The 16,518-nt window shown below is 46.2% G+C and overlaps 7 protein-coding genes across 7 annotated transcripts; 4 read left to right on the forward strand and 3 right to left on the reverse strand.

Moving 5' to 3' along the window:
- Positions 1–5,561: 5,561 nt before the first annotated feature.
- Positions 5,562–6,190, forward strand: M409DRAFT_24663 (uncharacterized protein; the record flags this gene model as incomplete). Its single annotated transcript, XM_033807332.1, has 2 exons — positions 5,562–5,609; positions 5,663–6,190. The coding sequence occupies 2 exons, from the start codon at positions 5,562–5,564 to the stop codon at positions 6,188–6,190; spliced, it is 576 nt and encodes a 191-aa protein (XP_033665647.1).
- Positions 6,191–6,322: 132 nt separating this feature from the next.
- M409DRAFT_24664 (uncharacterized protein) lies at positions 6,323–6,811 on the reverse strand (the record flags this gene model as incomplete). Its single annotated transcript, XM_033807333.1, has 1 exon — positions 6,323–6,811. The coding sequence occupies one exon, from the start codon at positions 6,809–6,811 to the stop codon at positions 6,323–6,325; it is 489 nt and encodes a 162-aa protein (XP_033665648.1).
- A 236-nt stretch (positions 6,812–7,047) lies between these two features.
- Positions 7,048–9,462, reverse strand: M409DRAFT_36998 (uncharacterized protein; the record flags this gene model as incomplete). The annotated part of the gene is made up of 1 exon (XM_033810653.1): positions 7,048–9,462. One exon carries the CDS (start codon positions 9,460–9,462, stop codon positions 7,048–7,050), a length of 2,415 nt encoding a protein of 804 aa, XP_033665649.1.
- A 207-nt stretch (positions 9,463–9,669) lies between these two features.
- On the forward strand, positions 9,670–10,409 carry M409DRAFT_24666 (uncharacterized protein; the record flags this gene model as incomplete). The annotated part of the gene is made up of 2 exons (XM_033807334.1): positions 9,670–9,774; positions 9,831–10,409. 2 exons carry the CDS (start codon positions 9,670–9,672, stop codon positions 10,407–10,409), a joined length of 684 nt encoding a protein of 227 aa, XP_033665650.1.
- Positions 10,410–10,791: 382 nt separating this feature from the next.
- On the forward strand, positions 10,792–11,232 carry M409DRAFT_24667 (uncharacterized protein; the record flags this gene model as incomplete). Its single annotated transcript, XM_033807335.1, has 1 exon — positions 10,792–11,232. One exon carries the CDS (start codon positions 10,792–10,794, stop codon positions 11,230–11,232), a length of 441 nt encoding a protein of 146 aa, XP_033665651.1.
- Positions 11,233–12,375: 1,143 nt separating this feature from the next.
- Positions 12,376–13,247, forward strand: M409DRAFT_24668 (uncharacterized protein; the record flags this gene model as incomplete). Its single annotated transcript, XM_033807336.1, has 2 exons — positions 12,376–13,132; positions 13,198–13,247. The coding sequence occupies 2 exons, from the start codon at positions 12,376–12,378 to the stop codon at positions 13,245–13,247; spliced, it is 807 nt and encodes a 268-aa protein (XP_033665652.1).
- Positions 13,248–15,616: 2,369 nt separating this feature from the next.
- Positions 15,617–16,354, reverse strand: M409DRAFT_24669 (uncharacterized protein; the record flags this gene model as incomplete). The annotated part of the gene is made up of 1 exon (XM_033807337.1): positions 15,617–16,354. One exon carries the CDS (start codon positions 16,352–16,354, stop codon positions 15,617–15,619), a length of 738 nt encoding a protein of 245 aa, XP_033665653.1.
- Between the last annotated feature and the right edge of the window lie 164 nt (positions 16,355–16,518).

Here is a 16,518-nt window from a genome sequence, read left to right on the forward strand (position 1 = left end):
CTCGCGAAGGAGTAATTCGTCTCTTTCCCGTCGTAAGTTCTCGATTTCGGCGGTAATATTAGGCTAAGGGTTCTACTCGAACTAATCGTTAGGAGATAGGGAGGTAACGCTAGGAGGAGGCGCCTACGTCGCGCTAGCGAGGTCAACTATCGTCGTTTTTTAAGTTCTATAGATTACGACCGTAGGGTAGAGAAGTTTAAACTGTAATAGGGTGTTATAGTAATATATAGAACTCTAATCAACCTAGCACTAGGTTGAGCGTAGAACAAACTTCTACCTTCTCTATCCTCGTATACGGCGAGTATAAAATACGCACTAGGGAATTACGTGTACTATTACGTGGGGAAGGTTTACCTCGGTCCCTCTTAGGTTTCTAAATATCTCTTAGTATTCCTTCATAGCGATACTACTACTATAGGCCGAATTTACTTATAATAATAGTAAATATACTACTCTTTATATAAGTCCCTTCTACGCTATAATAGGCTAGAACCTATAGCTATATATAGCTCCTATAAGGTCTTAAGATAAAACTATCTAAAAGGAGGTACTAGTAGCCTAAGAGCTAGTAGAGAAAATAAAAACTCTATAAAAGACGCTTATAGATCGCTAGAAGATCGTAGCTAATATATAGGCTAAGTACTATAATAAGAAATATAAGGTATAGAAATATAGAGTTAGAGATTAAGTACTTTTAAGTATAAAGAACCTCTACCTTATAGTTCTAAAAAAGAAACTTAGTATAAAATACTTTAGGCTATATAAGATACTAGATACTATTAGAAAGTAAGTATACTACCTAGCGCTACTAGTAAATATAAAGATTTATAATATTTTATATATCTCCTTATTAGAACCTTAGAAAGGTTCTAAAGTAAAGTAAATAGATAGTATACTACTAGTAGATAAAAAGAGCGAGTAGGAAGTAGAAAGAGTACTAGATATAAAAAAAGAAAAGGAACTTAATAGTATTTAGTAAAGTAGAAGAGATAGTTAGAAGAATATAATAGCTAGGAAGAAGAAGAAGACTATAGAAATTAAAGTATACTAGATAAAAGAGAATTATATAAGATAAATAAGAAAAAAGAAAAGAAGGAGAACTTAACAACTTTTAAAAAACCTCTCTCGATTTTTACTATCTAAAGCGACGTTATAAAGACGCCTAATAAGAGTACGTACGCGTTCTATAGAAGAACTATATATAAACTACCTACTTATTAAAATCTAAGACCTTACGCTCCTTGTTAATCTTAGCTATAACTATCTAAATAGTAGGAGTATCTATATTATTTATAGCTATATACTATAAAATTTATTAGTAGGAGACTTATATATAACTTAAATAGAGTATATACCTAATAACTAAACTTAGTAAAGCTAGCTAAAGACGTAGCGATACTATAGAGGTAGGTAATCTTCTTACTCTCGCTCTTACTAAGGACGTTTATAAAGCGACTACTTATAGACTAAGGAGTAATTAGCTTCGCTAAATTACTAGAAGCTAGCTAGCATAAGCTAGCCTTAATAGTAGTAATAGTAACTTAGAGCTTAGCTTAAGTATCGGCGACTAGTATATAAGTTAGCTAAGAACGATATAAGAAGTAAATAAAGGGCTATATACTATTATTATTACTATAGAGAGGATTATTAGTATCCTCTACCTTAGTATTCTCTTTATATAAGGCTATAAGCGCGTTACGTATAGATATAACGCGACCTTAGTAAGCTTTTATATTAGTAGAAGTTACTTTAAAGTAAAAGTAACTATTCTTACTATAGTAGTTATACTTCTTTATAAGCTATCTAAAGATAGTACTATACTAAGGTATAACGCTAGCTAGAATATAAGTTAGCTAAGAATCTTATATAAGAGGAAGAGGATACTTACTATTAGAGAGATAGTAGAGGTAACGCTAGTAGTATAGGAGCTGTATAGTATAGTAAGAGGATAGTAGTAGTAGTATAGAGAGCGTAGTAGTACTTTTATACTTAACTATATTAATAGTATTAGTAAAGTTCTTACTACTATACTAGTTTATAAGAAGTTCGAGTATATATTAAATATAAAAAGTACTCGATACTATATCTAGAGTTTTATATAGCTATATTACTCTAAGTAATATAATTAATATTAATAAGCTAGAATTTAGATTAGGAAAGAACGCTTTTTATATTTAATTTAAATACTTATTAACTAGGCTATTACCCCTATTTACTAGAGTAGGAAAATTCCTAGTTAAATATATATCTTTACTATAGCTTTTATATAATTACCTAAAAAGGAAGGAGCTAGAACTTCTCCTAAATCCTAGAACTTAGCTCTACTTTTAACTAGCCTTCTATATAATATATATATAAGACGTATAGAATATATATACTTAGAAAAATAGTACCCTTTAAAAATTACCTAATCTAGAGTTATAGTTTTAATAGGCTATATTCCTAGATATTTCTCCTCTTATAGTTTACCTATAATTTAAATATTAAACGTACTAGAGTTCTTTACTATAAATCGAGCTAGGAATAGCTCTTCTTAAGAGAAGGAGGTAATTATTAAAGATCCTAGAATAGGGATACTAAGGAGTTAGGTAAGTACCTATCTACGTAACGTATATAGACGTATATTACGCTCGTAGTATATAAAGATAGAGAAGGTAGGAGTTTATTCTTTATTAATTAGGCGATAGATTAATAGAGTTCTATATATTACTATAACTCTTCTTTATATTTATTCTATATTTAATCTAGTACTAGATTATTAGAGTTCTATATATAACTATAACTCTCTATTATATTAATATTAAACTTTCTAAATAATAAAAAATAAAGTAGAAAAGCTATTAAAGTAAGTATATTTACTTTAAAGCTTCTATAGTACTACTTTACTTATATAAAATATCTAAATAAAGTAAAATATATATTTTCTATAAAGTATTTTTAAGCTATTTATAGTAATACTAAATATTACTTATTAATATATAAATAATATAAAGTATTAAAAGAATAAAGCTACTATTAAAAAGTTTATTTTATTTATTATTTATAGTATAATAAATTTAAAATAACTACTAGTCTATACTAATAATATAGACTTATATATATAGTTAAAAAATCTTATATTTTAGAAAGATATTTTAAATACTAAAACTATAGTAATTTATAAACTTCTTTAATTTATTTTATATTATAAAAGAATAAAATATACTTTAACTTTTTATATTAATCTATTTTTCTATTTAATAATAGCTCTTTATAGTATTATATATACTCTAGTTATAGTATTAAAATACTAATAAGAAGATATATAGCTATAGTAATATTAAATATTTAATAAATAGCGTTTAAAAAGAGAAGATTAAATATATAGAAATAGCTCTATTCTAAATTACTAAGTTTATTATTTTAGTTAATATCTACTATAGATATATTCTACTAGTATAGTCTAGTATATAATTTAAACTAAGTATTAGAAGCTAAAGTTTAATGAAGTACTTTAACTACTTAGACTACTTAAATAAGGAACAAATCTTCTTTATTATATAGAAATAATATTTTAGTTTATATAATAGTATTTAACTTACTATTTAATCTTACTATTTAATCTTACTATTTAGTTTATAATTATATCTAAACTTCTACTTTACTAGATTATTAGTAGTCTATTAACTCTTTTTCTTTAATAATCTCTAACTAAGAGCTTAAGCTTAGTACTAGTACTAAGTAAGATTCTAGAATTAATATACTAATTCTAATACTAGCTAGTAGTTAATTAATTAATTATTTACTTATTAAGCAATTATTTACTTATTAAGCAGTTATTAAGCAATTGTTATATTACTTATTAATTAGAAGATATAAGGTCCATTAGTTAGGTTACTTACTTGTTATAGACACTGCTTACTTCTAGCTGCGTGTTCTAGTTTTTGCTGCTAGGAATGGACACTACTAACGCAGCGGACGAAAAATCGCTAGCCGCATCTATGAGGATTTGACGAAAAATCACTCATTAAATCTCAACAAGAACAACTTCAAGCTCAGCTTGGCTTTTATGAAGAGCTGTGGCAAAGAGACCGAAATCATCACCGTGGGCTGCCTTCCCTGTGACTGAATACCCGTTGGTGGCTCAAATCCCAGCTGGGGAGGAAACTGGTGAAGGTGTAGCATCTGAGGCGTGCTAGATACAGCAGCGAATGGGTGTGTGCGAATAGCAACTACGTGGCAGGAGGATGTCTAGGCAAGAGTGTTTTTCCGTCGCCTGGGGTGCGTCTCGGACACAGGAAAGACTTGGTTCATGCTAGAAAACTACGGAATGGAAGCACAGGCCATGACCTTGCGTTTCCGCGAATTTGCCTTACGTCCTTATCATTCTCATTCCACCGAATGTAAAGCTCCTTCCTGTTCCGTGTCCACCGCATGTGATGACGCAGCTAGCGTCTTGGCGTGTTTGGGACTCTTGCTTGTTTGCTCGGCTTCCAAGTCTCTTCCTGCTTCTGCACCTGACATACCCAAATCACAACACACCGTCCAGCCATGACGCTCGAAGTCGAGCTTGAGCATCGCATCCAGCGTCTGCCGCAGGTGAGCATCATCATTGCCGCCAAATCCAAATCGCACATGTTGACTTGTCGACGCAGGAGTGACAAGACGAGATTCTCGACTACTACCTTACCATGCCGTCCGGAACCGTGGCAACCAACAAGCACTACCGTCCACCACCGCAACTCCAGATCAACCGCACCACTCGATCCGAACGAAGCCATCGAAGCGTACTACGCCTGCACGACTTTCAAACTTGACCAACGAGGCCGAGAATCCGATGGGCTGTATGTCCGATGGCTTGTCAGCTTGCTTCACGAGAAATTCTACAACACAGTTGAGCGCATCTGGGTGGGCTTCGCAACAGGACAAACGAGTCTTGACATGAACGAGGAGGAGATATCCGCATGTCGCGAGAGATCTGTCGCCGCAAAGATTAGAGTGATCTGGCGCTTGAGAAACGACCATAATATCTTCCTTCTACATAGCAAAGTTGGCTTGAGCTGGGACTTTTGAGCTGGGAAAAGGTGTTGCAGGAGGTGAAGGAACTTTGAAAAGAAGAGGGGATATCAGCCTGGCCAGGCAGACCAGGAGATGAGGTTCGAGAGCAAGTCAGTCTGGATCGCACATCCTCAAAAGACAAGTAGCTGCGAAAATCCATGGAGGCCCACGCGCCATTCGACTTGTATCAGTCTGTTCTATCTGACCAAATGGTACAACTTTATTGCTGTTTGACAATGTATTTTCACCGATCAGATCACTGTCGTGGAACGAGAACGAGAGTACCAGATTCGTCTTTGTATCGCTGCTTGCTTGAAAATAGCTCGAACAAAGATTTCCTGTGAGCAAAAGCCACTTGAAGACATGCATTCCACTTCAATCACAAGGCAGGTTGATGAGCGCATGTGAAAGTGAAGCTAGCGCCTTGGCGCCACCATTAAAGTTCGCTTCGCTGGCACTTTTCGACCTCCGCTTGTCCGTCATCTTCGACCTCAACATCAAAGTGCGAAGGTCCAACCGTGAACATGTCCGCCGACGAGGAACTGGATCGTCGTATCCAAGCGCTACCACAGGTGCGTCCGCTTTGCGAAGTGGAAGTGCTGCTTGAGCTAACACAACATCGCAGGAGGTGCAAGATGAGATTCTCGACCACGTCCTCTTCATCAAGCCGGGCGAAGTCACCATCAACACCACCAGTTACACGCCCCCATGGCAACTCCACTTCAATCGAGCTACTCGTGAGAAGATCGCGGAGCACTACTACGCGACGTCCGTCTTCAAGATCAGCGATGCAGACTACGGCTGCTTTTCTGTTACCAGCCGGTGGCTGAAATCGCTCACTGCCAAGCATCAAGCCAAGGTGGCGGACATTCGCGGTGACTACAGGTCCGGCTCGCTCACATTCGGCGCTCTACCGGCGATTGAAGCGCTGTATTCAGAAGCGACTGAACGCAAATACGCATTCCGAAAAGCCCTTTCCACGAGCGCTGATTTGCGGGAGCAGAACAGCATCAGTCTGGGGCGCGGGGTTTTCAAGACGAACTATTTCGTTTTCGAGCTTTGCGAATGTGGTCGGGGAGAATGCCCCAATTATGAAATCGAAGAGCATTGGGCGTCCGAATGCGAAGGACGTAGGAATATGCGGGCCGGATAGCATGTGGATGAGGAGCATGCAGAGAGGGAGGCGTCCGCGGGTGGCTGATGCAAAGTAACGGATAGTCTTCAAGCAGGCCACCTCATCAAGAAGTCTTCATTACGATTCTTCAAGAAACATTCCCATCTGTTTTCACCCCCAAACCGCCGCCCAAAGTCCTAACCCCCCACTAACCGCATACGCCCCCGTCCGCACCCAATTCCCCCTCACCCACGCCCTCAACAACTGCACATGCTCCAACGTTTGCTCACTCTTCTCCATCGCCCTCTCATCCCCCTCCATCTCCATCAACCTCTTAATGCCAGGCCACATCACAAACCCCGTCCAAGGCGCCGTCGCCCACGCGCATAACCCCGCCAGCGTAAACAGCACCCTCTGCCGGGACGACGTGCACCACAACGCGACGTACAGCGACATGAGCCCGGAGATGAGGGATGCGGGGATGGCGATTTTGCCGCCGTCGTGGAAGACGCGCGTGAAGATGGGAATGCTGGTTTGCGGCCGGAGGGCGAACAGGTGCGGGAGGGTGTTTTGGGAGGCCGCGAAGGAGTAGCCGGCCATGAAGAGGGAGGTGGCTGGGGCGAGGAAGATAGAGGCTTGGGTGAGGTGTTTGGAGGCCATTGTGCTTTGCTTTAGATGGGGTTGTCTGAAGATTGTTCTCGTGTTGATGGTTCGGTGGGAAAGCTGAGGTGAGGTGAGGTTGGAGCTTGGGCACCCCGCTCCCGGGGAGGGGGCGGGGGTGGACGAATAATGTGAGGGGGACTTTGCTTTGCAGGAACGGATTGAGACAGAGTATGATCAAAGTAATGACACGAATTGCCTACCAGCAAATATGATGCGCATAGTGGTCGGCACTACTATGAACCCAGCAACTTCGCTGCTTCAGCCTCGAGATCACCGAGAGTCTCAATCTCCTTCTCTTCATGCAAATCCTTCCTCTTGCCATCTTCTTGGAACCACTTCTTCTGCTTCTTCGACGGCTTCTCTTCCACTTCACTATCCTCCTCGTCGCTGTAGCCAAGACCTGCAGCATCCCGCTTGAAGTTTTCAAAGCCATCTTCCTCGCCCTCCAACTGCACGCCGTCTTCCCCTGCAGCCTCAGCCCTCTCCCGTTCTTTCTTCTTTTCTCTCTTCGCCTTCTTCTTCTCCTTGGCCAGAGCTTTGTCGGAGATATCAGCCATCTTGACACGCTCGGCCTCCTCCTCGAGAAACTTCCTCCTCTGTGCCTCAGCTTCGCCTCTCGCGCGGAAGTCTGCTTCATCTTCGAGCTCGTAGATTTCGTGCGCGTTACACTCATCATCGTATATGATCTTCGAGCCCTTATCCTTGAGCTTGAGCAGCTTCTTCTTCGACTTGAGAAGCTTCTCGCGCCGCTTGGAGTCCAGAATGATGGGATCCTTTGCTCCAGGAATTGCCACTGCTTTCAATCCAGCTGCTTGAGCATCGGCGGCATCTTTGGCTGAGATGTCGAAATTGGGGACTCCTTCATCGGCGGGTATCACGCGTTTGACATCAAATAGATCATCATCGGCTTCTTGTTCGCCGTCCAAGCGGTTGAGGTCGATATCGTCCTTCTCGTCATCGTGTCGAACCATCTTCGCATAATGATCTGCAAGAATGTCCTGGTTCTTCCTTTCGAACATTCGATCGTACTTCGTGCGCACGCCGTTCTTCTTGTTCTTTGTTTTGTCAGCTTCTTCATCTTCGTCGTCATCTTCCTCCTCAGACTCTGATACCGCCGCCTGCCTTGATGCATTCTTCTTTCGTTTGATCTCTTCTGGGTCTGCCTTCAGGAATTTGATTCGTGGCGCACCCGGCAAGCCGAGACTCGCCGCGAACTCCTCCAGTGGGTACTTCTCCAATTTGAAAACTTCTTTATCTTTCTGGATGTGCAAACTCCGTACGTAACTTGCGAATGCTTTCTGACCAAGGTACTTCAGTTGGGGGTCCTTGAAGCACATGTTCTGTAGTTGATCTTTGATGCTTTGTTTCTTGTTCGTCCGAATATTGATTTTCTCGACGGGCACCTTTTTCTGCTCAAGGCGAGTGAGCATTCCTTCCTCCTCGCTTGGATCCAGAAAGATCACTGCACGTCCGTCTCGCTCATAACGTGCAGTCCGTCCTACTCGGTGAATGTAAGTGTCCGCATCTTCTGGGCAGTCAACCTGCACAACCCAATCGACCGCTGGGAAATCCAGACCACGAGCAACGACGTCTGTAGCGAAAAGGCAGCTATACTTCGCATTCGAGAACTTTTGAGTAATCTCCAGTCGAGCAGTCTGCTTCTGTCGTCCGTGAAGATGGATGAGAGGAATACCAGGCTGCATTTGGCGAAAAGCTTCGTAGACAAACCTGACCTGCTTGCCTGACGAGAGAAATACAAGTATTTTGGACTTCTTTGCCGATTGTATAAACGACCAAAGCGCGTCCAGCTTTTCTGGCAGAGGTGTTATCACATAGTTCTGCTGCAATGTTTTGGGTGTAGCGCTCTGCGCGGCCTCGTGAACTGATACGTATTCGGGCTCCTTCAATGACAGTCTGGCCAGATCAGATACTCTCTTCGTTTGAGTCGCACTGAACAGCATTGTTTGTCTCTCTGTCGGCAGGTAGTCGACAATAGCATCCACATCTTTCTGAAAGCCCATGTCCAGAATGCGATCTGCCTCGTCCAGCACTAGCATCCTTAGGTTGTCCACGTTGAACAGTGCCGTCTGCGACAAATGTTGCAGTATTCTGCCAGGTGTACACACCACGATGTTCATCCTCGTCAACGCATCCTGCTCTTCACGCAAACTTTTGCCTCCAATCACCAACCCGGCGGCGAACAAATGTCCCTTCCCACCAACTTTTCTCATGACCTCGAAGATCTGGATGGCCAGTTCACGGGTTGGGGTGATTATCATGGCACCGAGGCCAGCATCGGGACCAGTGCATTGCGCTCGGTATAGGTTCTCCAAGACTGGGATCAGAAAAGCCAGAGTCTTTCCACTTCCTGTCTTCGCGGCGCCCAGAATATCTGAACCTTTGAGCGCAAGCGGTATAGCCTTCGACTGGATGTCTGTGAGGGTGCTGTATGCTGCAGACTTCAAGCCGGCCTTTGTCGGTTCAGAGAGAGGAAGATCGTTAAAAGACTCGTATTTCGTTTTGGTATCGAGCTGTTCAACTGCCTCTTGCAGCTTTTCGACATCGACATCGTCCCGCTTTCTCTTCTGGCCTCGAACCTGCTTCTTGATCTTCGTCGGCTTCACGCGACCGGTAATTTGGGGAGCCATCGTGGCTGTGGTGTATTCTTAGTCCATGGTATGTGAAGCCAGAAGTTCACATGCAAAAAGTTCCGAGTCGAAGATCCCAAAAGTTCTCCGCAATATTTAGAGTTGGCGCTAGTGATCGACATGACTCGCGTGACATCGATCATCAAGCTTCAACTTGCTTGACATTCTCCTCTACACCAACACACGTCCATTCCCACCTGTCCCAAGATGGCCGAACCCGAGAAAGATCTTGAGAAGCTCAGCAAGGAGCAGGAGAAAGAAGATGCAGCCTTCCTGGCCAACCTGGAGAAGGAGAGCAAAGAGTTCGATAAGGTACGCAGTGTACTCGGCGAATAGCATGCTATGTCTGTATACTCATTTTATGGCAGGACAGCGAGATCGATCGGATCATGAAAGCATTTCGCGCGAATTCCTACGATGTGCTCGACCTGCAGCCCGGTGTACCAGACGACGACATCAAGAAAACCTATCGCAAGAAGTCGCTCCTCATCCATCCTGACAAATCCACGAACCCGTACGCCCAAGAAGCCTTCGACCGCCTCGCCAAAGCCTACCAAGCACTCCTCGACGAGAAGAAGCGCCCTATCCTTGACGAAGCCATCGCCGACGCCCGCATGCTCCTCATTCGCGAGAGGAAGCTTACAACCGACAGCGACGAAGTGAAAGACCCCGACGTAGACTTTATGAAAGCCTGGAAGGACAAGGTCAAATTCGTGCTGGCGGACAACGAAGCTCGTAAACAGAGACAACTCAAAGCTCAGATGCGTGAGGAGGGTCGTCAGCAGCAAAAGGAAGAAGAAGAGATAGCTGAGCGCAAGCGAAAGCGTGAGCATGAGCAGGAATGGGAGAAGACGCGAGACCAGCGAATCGGAAGTTGGAGGAACTTTCAAAAGAATCAGAAAGGCGGCGAGAAGGGCAAGAAGAAGAAAATGAAGACTCTGGGATGATATGGTGCTTGAGGCTTCAAGCGAGCAGCGTAAGCCGGTTACGTGAGGCTTCGCAGGAAACGAATGATGACCTAACATGATACCCAACCAGCGAAGGTGTTTGGCGTCGAAAGGACAGAGTTAGGATGGGTACTGAAACCCTCAAGGAATCTGAATTGGTGTTTTATCCGACCAAGGATCCCCTTGGTGCAGTTCATCCGAGAGTCCACTTCTTCGTGACGTTTCCACGAACGACGAGGTACATATCTAGGAGATCTCTCGACATACATCGATCTTGCCTTCGCCGCATCTTTCGTCGGCGTCCGGGCAATCTTTGACGACAGTTACTGCTCGCAAGTTCGTGAATACAGCGAGCTACGAACCAGATCAAGATTTCTACAACATGTCGCCGCCGTTTTTCCAATTACCGTCAGAGCTCAAACTCTACATCTACGAACTGGTCCTTGACGACTCAAGGGGCATAGAACTTTCGAAGGACACCAAGGTCCCTGAACCGCCTGTCGCCCTCGCTTGTCGGTCTTTCCGCGCAGAGATACTTCCATTCTTCTATCGCGGGTCAACATTCCGCGTGGCGTCGATCCCGCTTCTTCGCACTTTTTTGGAGCAGCTGGGCCCCGAAAGAGCAGCACGGCTGACAGATCTGAGGTTGAAAAGAAGTTTCTGGAGCTGGGACCGGCGATGGCCCTGCATAGAAGGAGTGGTGTTGCCTGAGGGAGCTTTGAAGATTGAGATATACGACAGTGGAGTGCAGGAGTGGGTATGGATGGACAGGCCTCAGTTTGAGAAGTTCTGGGCTGGGCTGGTGAACTACCATGTCATGTGATGGTGGTCCATGCAACGCCGCTGTCTGAGGCTTTCGCTGCTCCGGTCATTGCTTTTTCGCACCCACCCAAGCACAAGACGGATGGACAAGCTGGCTGGCTGACCACTCGGTGAGATCACCAGCATGGCCTAAGCAGGCGATCGATCTAACCGATGCTTGCAGTCGAGCCGCCAGACTGTCTCTAGTGTGACTGTAGCCGACCACCCCAGCGAGCAATCTCCTGGAATTCCATCAACTATCTGCTTGACTGAGGTACGACACAATCGAGAGCGTGTTCGATCCATGCATTCCTTTTCGCGGCTCAAAGACATCCAGCGAGGTACGCCGTAACCGACTTCGGCTCGCGTTCGTAATGGATCTCCAGGGTTCTTCATGCTCCAGGTGGTAAAGAGATGCGATGGCGTTGGCATGTTCGATTTCCCGAGAATGCGCCCTTCGCATCGATCTGGGATGAGTCCAGTCGAAGCTCTTGTCACAAGCCAGCAGGCGAAGCAAGCCATCAGCGAGGCAATGTAGGCCATCAAGAGGTCCTGCGACAACTTCGCATCTCGCCCATGCTTTGAGCCGAACGGAGCAGGAGTCAAGCCGAACGACCCACATCCGTGGCTCTATTGCTCCTCCAATTCAGCCTTCGCGTTCGGTGCAGCAACGCGAGTACCGCGCTTACGATAACAGATGATAGAGGAATGCGGTCAGAATCCATCGACGGGTCAGGTATACATTTATTACCAGGAATGGACGTATCGACGCAGATCTTACAAACACCGAAGTAGAGTGCGAGGCTGAGAAGCAGTCGTGCAAAAAGCGAGCGCTAATTTTCCTCCACTTTGAGAGTGCGGTACCCCGGCAGCCTTGGGTCCGCGTACTCGCACAAGTTACCTGGCGCGTACACGCTGCTTACTTTCGTGCTACATACAGGCGTCCGTCTCCCGTACAGGTAGGTGGTAAAATCGGATTAGGCTGCGAACCCTGATTGACAACCAGCACGCGGGATGAATTGGCCAGGATCCGTCGCTGGCTATAAAGAAAGCTCCCTCGGTCTCTCTCGCAATCACGGAGGAGCAAGCTGGGCAGAAGCATTACTTCCTCTGTGACTAGACGACTAAATCTTGACAACTTGACGGCGATCAATCAGCAACGACCATGGAGCAGATACCAGCACCTCTCAAGGGCAAGGTTGCCGTCGTTACTGGCGGTGGACGAGGTCTCGGATCAGCTATAGCGATCAAGCTTGCCGAGCAAGGCTGCTCGCACCTCGCTATCAGCTATAGCACCAACAGGACCAAGGCTGACGAGACTCTTGCAACCATCCACAAGATCTCGCCCAATATCAAGACCCATGCATTCTCCGCCAGTGTCCTCGAAGAGAACTTTGGTGCTCATATCGTCGACGAAACCCTGTCAGGCCTGGGCGTGGACCACGTCGACATCGTCGTCGCCAACGCCACCAATTCTGAGGGCGACAAGGTAACACCCGCATCAAAATTGTCACGCCAGGAGTGGGACGACACCATGACCGGGAACGCCTTCTCTTCGCTCGACCTCGCCCGCAACGCCGTCCTCAAGATGCCTCGCGGCGGCCGCATCGTCATGATCTCGTCCGCCGCGGCAAAGGCGCCGACAGGCGAATACGTAATTGCATACGCAGCTGCGAAAGCCGCTCTGGAATGCGTGAGCAAGAACTTGGCGGTGGCGTGGGGACCGGAGTATGGAATTACGGTCAACTCGGTCTCGGTAGGCGCTACAAAGACGGATGGTTTGCAGAAGTCGCTGGACGCGTTTGGGCCGGAGTTTGAGTCAATGACGAAGGACTTGAGTATGTTGAAGAGACATGCCGAGGCGAGTGAGGTGGCGAGCATCGTGGCTTTTATTGCTAGTCCGGATGCTTCGTGGGTTATCGGTGAGTACACTCCTTCGAACGGTCTAGTGAAGATGTCGTCTCGGAGAGGGCTGACAGTGATCCAGGCGCTGCGATCCCAGCCAATGGAGGGGCATTGTCGACTCTGCAAGGTTGAGATATATATTAGAACGTATCACCGCCATCTTAAGAACATGAAATACCTTGACATATCTTCGAACTCATGGTCTTGCCCGAATCAAAGCCAGAATGCTTGCATGGCTTCCCCGTGGGGAGCCTCGCTATCCGATAGCACGGAGATGTCAACGCTATTAACGAGCCAACAGATTGACGAGGAAATGAATCTGCGACGCTCTTCGACCAACCAATTGGCCACTTCAGACTTTGCGTGGCCTCTCCGTCCTCGCGGGCTACATTCCTGGTCCTCCCGAGAAGAACGGAATATGCGCAGAAGTGGGAATGCGACGCGGGATCTCAGCGGCGTGAGGCACACGTGTGATTGAAGCCTCGAGGCTTCGATTGTAAGTTGCTTTCATGATGTGCATTTGCTTTCCCCATGCTGAATGGCCGGATGCGTTGAACGTACCGCGTGGTTCAGATACATCGAGCATGATCGAAGTGACTTTCTGGAAATCGTTGGAGAGACTCCATCCCTAGGATCCAACAGTATGGATGAGCCGCGATATGCGCGCATATCAAATCCGACGGCATGGCCACGGCACCCCTTGGTAAACACTATGACTTGTCTGAGCAACATGCTTCTTGCCGTTGTTTTCATCTCAAGCCTGCGACGTGGATACTCTCAGCAAGTCGCTGCCTCAGCGCTGGCTGAGATATGAGCATCACCTTACGGCTGCGATGTGCAGCATTAACGTCTTGACGGCTGCTTTTCTTTTCACGTCCTGCTTTACGGCCGCTTCAGTGTATTTCGACGACCTCAACAGTAACCATGCGGACGCCGGGATCCTCGAAGGCGATAATCCAGCTCTCACCCTCGACTTTGCAGATCAACAACTACATAAGCGGCAGGCAATCACGTACCAGGAAACAATCACAGTCACCTCAACGACGACCGGAACGATTACTTCGACGAGCAATGTGGCAGCAACGTCAAGCATCCCGGTCACGAGTACACTGGTATCGACAAGCATTTTGTCGACCCAGACCAGCAATGTCTTGTCCAATACCCAAACCAGCACACAGCCTGGTGAGTATGGAAAATCCCGAAACTCGCAGTGCATTCAAAGCGAACGCAAAACGAATCGCATCCTTATGATGTGCTCAGCTTACGAAAGCCTTGCAGGTAATACGCGCACAGAAACAGCCATATCTTCCACTGCTTCAGTTGTCTCAAGTACGACAACATCAACTTACTCCACGACGCTTGTGCAGACTACTACCCAGATCGATACGCAGCCCAGTGTTATCACCAGTACAATCGAAGGTACAGCCACACAATATGAATTCGCTACTACAACAGCAACTGCGACCGGGTCAACGAGTTTCGTCACTGCTTCTTTTGCAGCGACATCGACCGCAGAGCCTGTTTATTACACGCTGCCTGTTCGTAGCCTGACTTCCACAACATATTTGACGGCGACCTCATTCTGGACTACAACGCAGATCACGACTTCAGATCTGACCTTTACCACGGACTTTCTTACCACGGCTACATTATCGTCGACGCTCAGCGGGCAGACGGTCACCCAAGGTCAAGTAACGACGGAGACGAGCTACGCCACATCGACAACCATCTCTGTTGAAAGTAGCACTGCGATCGAGGAAGAAACCGACAGGTCTTCTCTGTTTTTGACGATAATATCGACTGCCGAGCAGACGTCGACGGCTATCTCAAGTGTCTATCTGACTGTAACAACAGACGAGCGAGGCTCGACGATTTCGACTACGCTGCCGGCCTTAACATCTACCTTGCCTACTGCCACAAATACTTTGAGCGTGGAGATTCGAACAATTTCTTCAACTTCGACCGCCATCTCGAGCGTCCCCTTTACCGCTTCGACTTTAATATTGACTTCCGACCAGACCAGCACTACGATTCTATATTGGACCACAACTTATTTGACATCTGTCTCTGGAAGCTTAATTCAGACCTCGAGAATTATAACTGAAGCAAGTACTGTCGTCAGTACTGCCAGGTGCGTGAGACACTCCCAATCCAGCCTTACTGAATGTCGTGGGAAGAAAGCATCTGACATTCAACAGAACCACAGCCACGTCCAACATCATTGGCACGAGCACCATCGTGAACACGCTGTTCAGCAAGGTCACAAGCAGCCAAGAGGTGCAACTCACTCAGGTCCTTACAAGCTCGAATGAGCTAACGGTATCAATCACCGGTCCTACGCAAACGACTAATGCGAACACTCGGACGTTGACGCTGCCCACGGCTACAACAACAGCCTCCATCTCGCCGCGATCGAGCTCGAGATCGACAAAAATATTGCAGAGTAGCCCGGCGTCGACTTCGCAGTGTTCTTCTCGATCGGGAGCCTCCACATCTAGTTCTCAACTTCGCTCAACAAGCGGCTCGTCATCCAGTTTTTCTAAACCGTCCTCGATTTCGACTCGGCTGTCAGTTCTGACGCAATCCGTGTCTGTTCTTCCTACCAATAATCCGCCTGTCGCTACCTCGATCTCGCAGTCTCCCACTTTGAGCTCATCCTTGACCTCGTTCGGAAGCAAAGTGACCCCAGATTCTTCTAGCTTGAGGGCCTCTAGCTCTCCGCCTGGATCGAGTGCCTCGTCAAGCTTGAGTAGTACGAGAGTGTCTTCGGGGGCTAGAACATCCTCAACAAATACTACTTCAGCCTCGTCAAACGCTCCTGCGGCCTCCACAAGCAGAACCATCGATTTTGGAAGCTCCGCCTCGACCTCGTCGGGTGCAGCAAGAGCCTCTTCAAGTACATCATCACCACCCTCAAATGCAGCGACTTTATCGAATGTGGCCTCCGCACCAACGACGACATCGAGCGCCTCACCCATACCGTCGAGCTTCTCTGCAGCCTTGCCCGGCGTGGCTACAACGTCTTCTAGCCGGGCCAAATTTTCATCTAGCACCTCCACGCAATCATTCACCTCAACATTTTTGTCAAGCACTCCGGCCACGCCATCGAGCGTTTCAAAGAGCTCTTTCAGCATTGCCAGATCTTCGACAAGTACTATATCGCCCTCGTTGTCAACGGTTTCGAGCCTCGCAAGCACCGTGGCTGCATCTCCAAGCACCGTGCGAGGCTCTTCAAGCATAGCACGCTCTCCAAACACAGCTCAAGCCCCATCAAGTACAACGGGTTCATCCAGTGCGGCAACAAGTTCTTTCAGTGCTGCAAAGCCCCTGACGAGCATCTTGTTGAGCTCTTCTAGTGCTTCAATCGGCTCGACAAGTAATACGCCGACACCTTCGACAAGCT

The sequence above is a fragment of the Zasmidium cellare genome (genome assembly GCF_010093935.1).
Source record: "Zasmidium cellare ATCC 36951 unplaced genomic scaffold M409scaffold_24, whole genome shotgun sequence".
Classification (NCBI taxonomy): Eukaryota; Fungi; Ascomycota; class Dothideomycetes; order Mycosphaerellales; family Mycosphaerellaceae; genus Zasmidium; species Zasmidium cellare.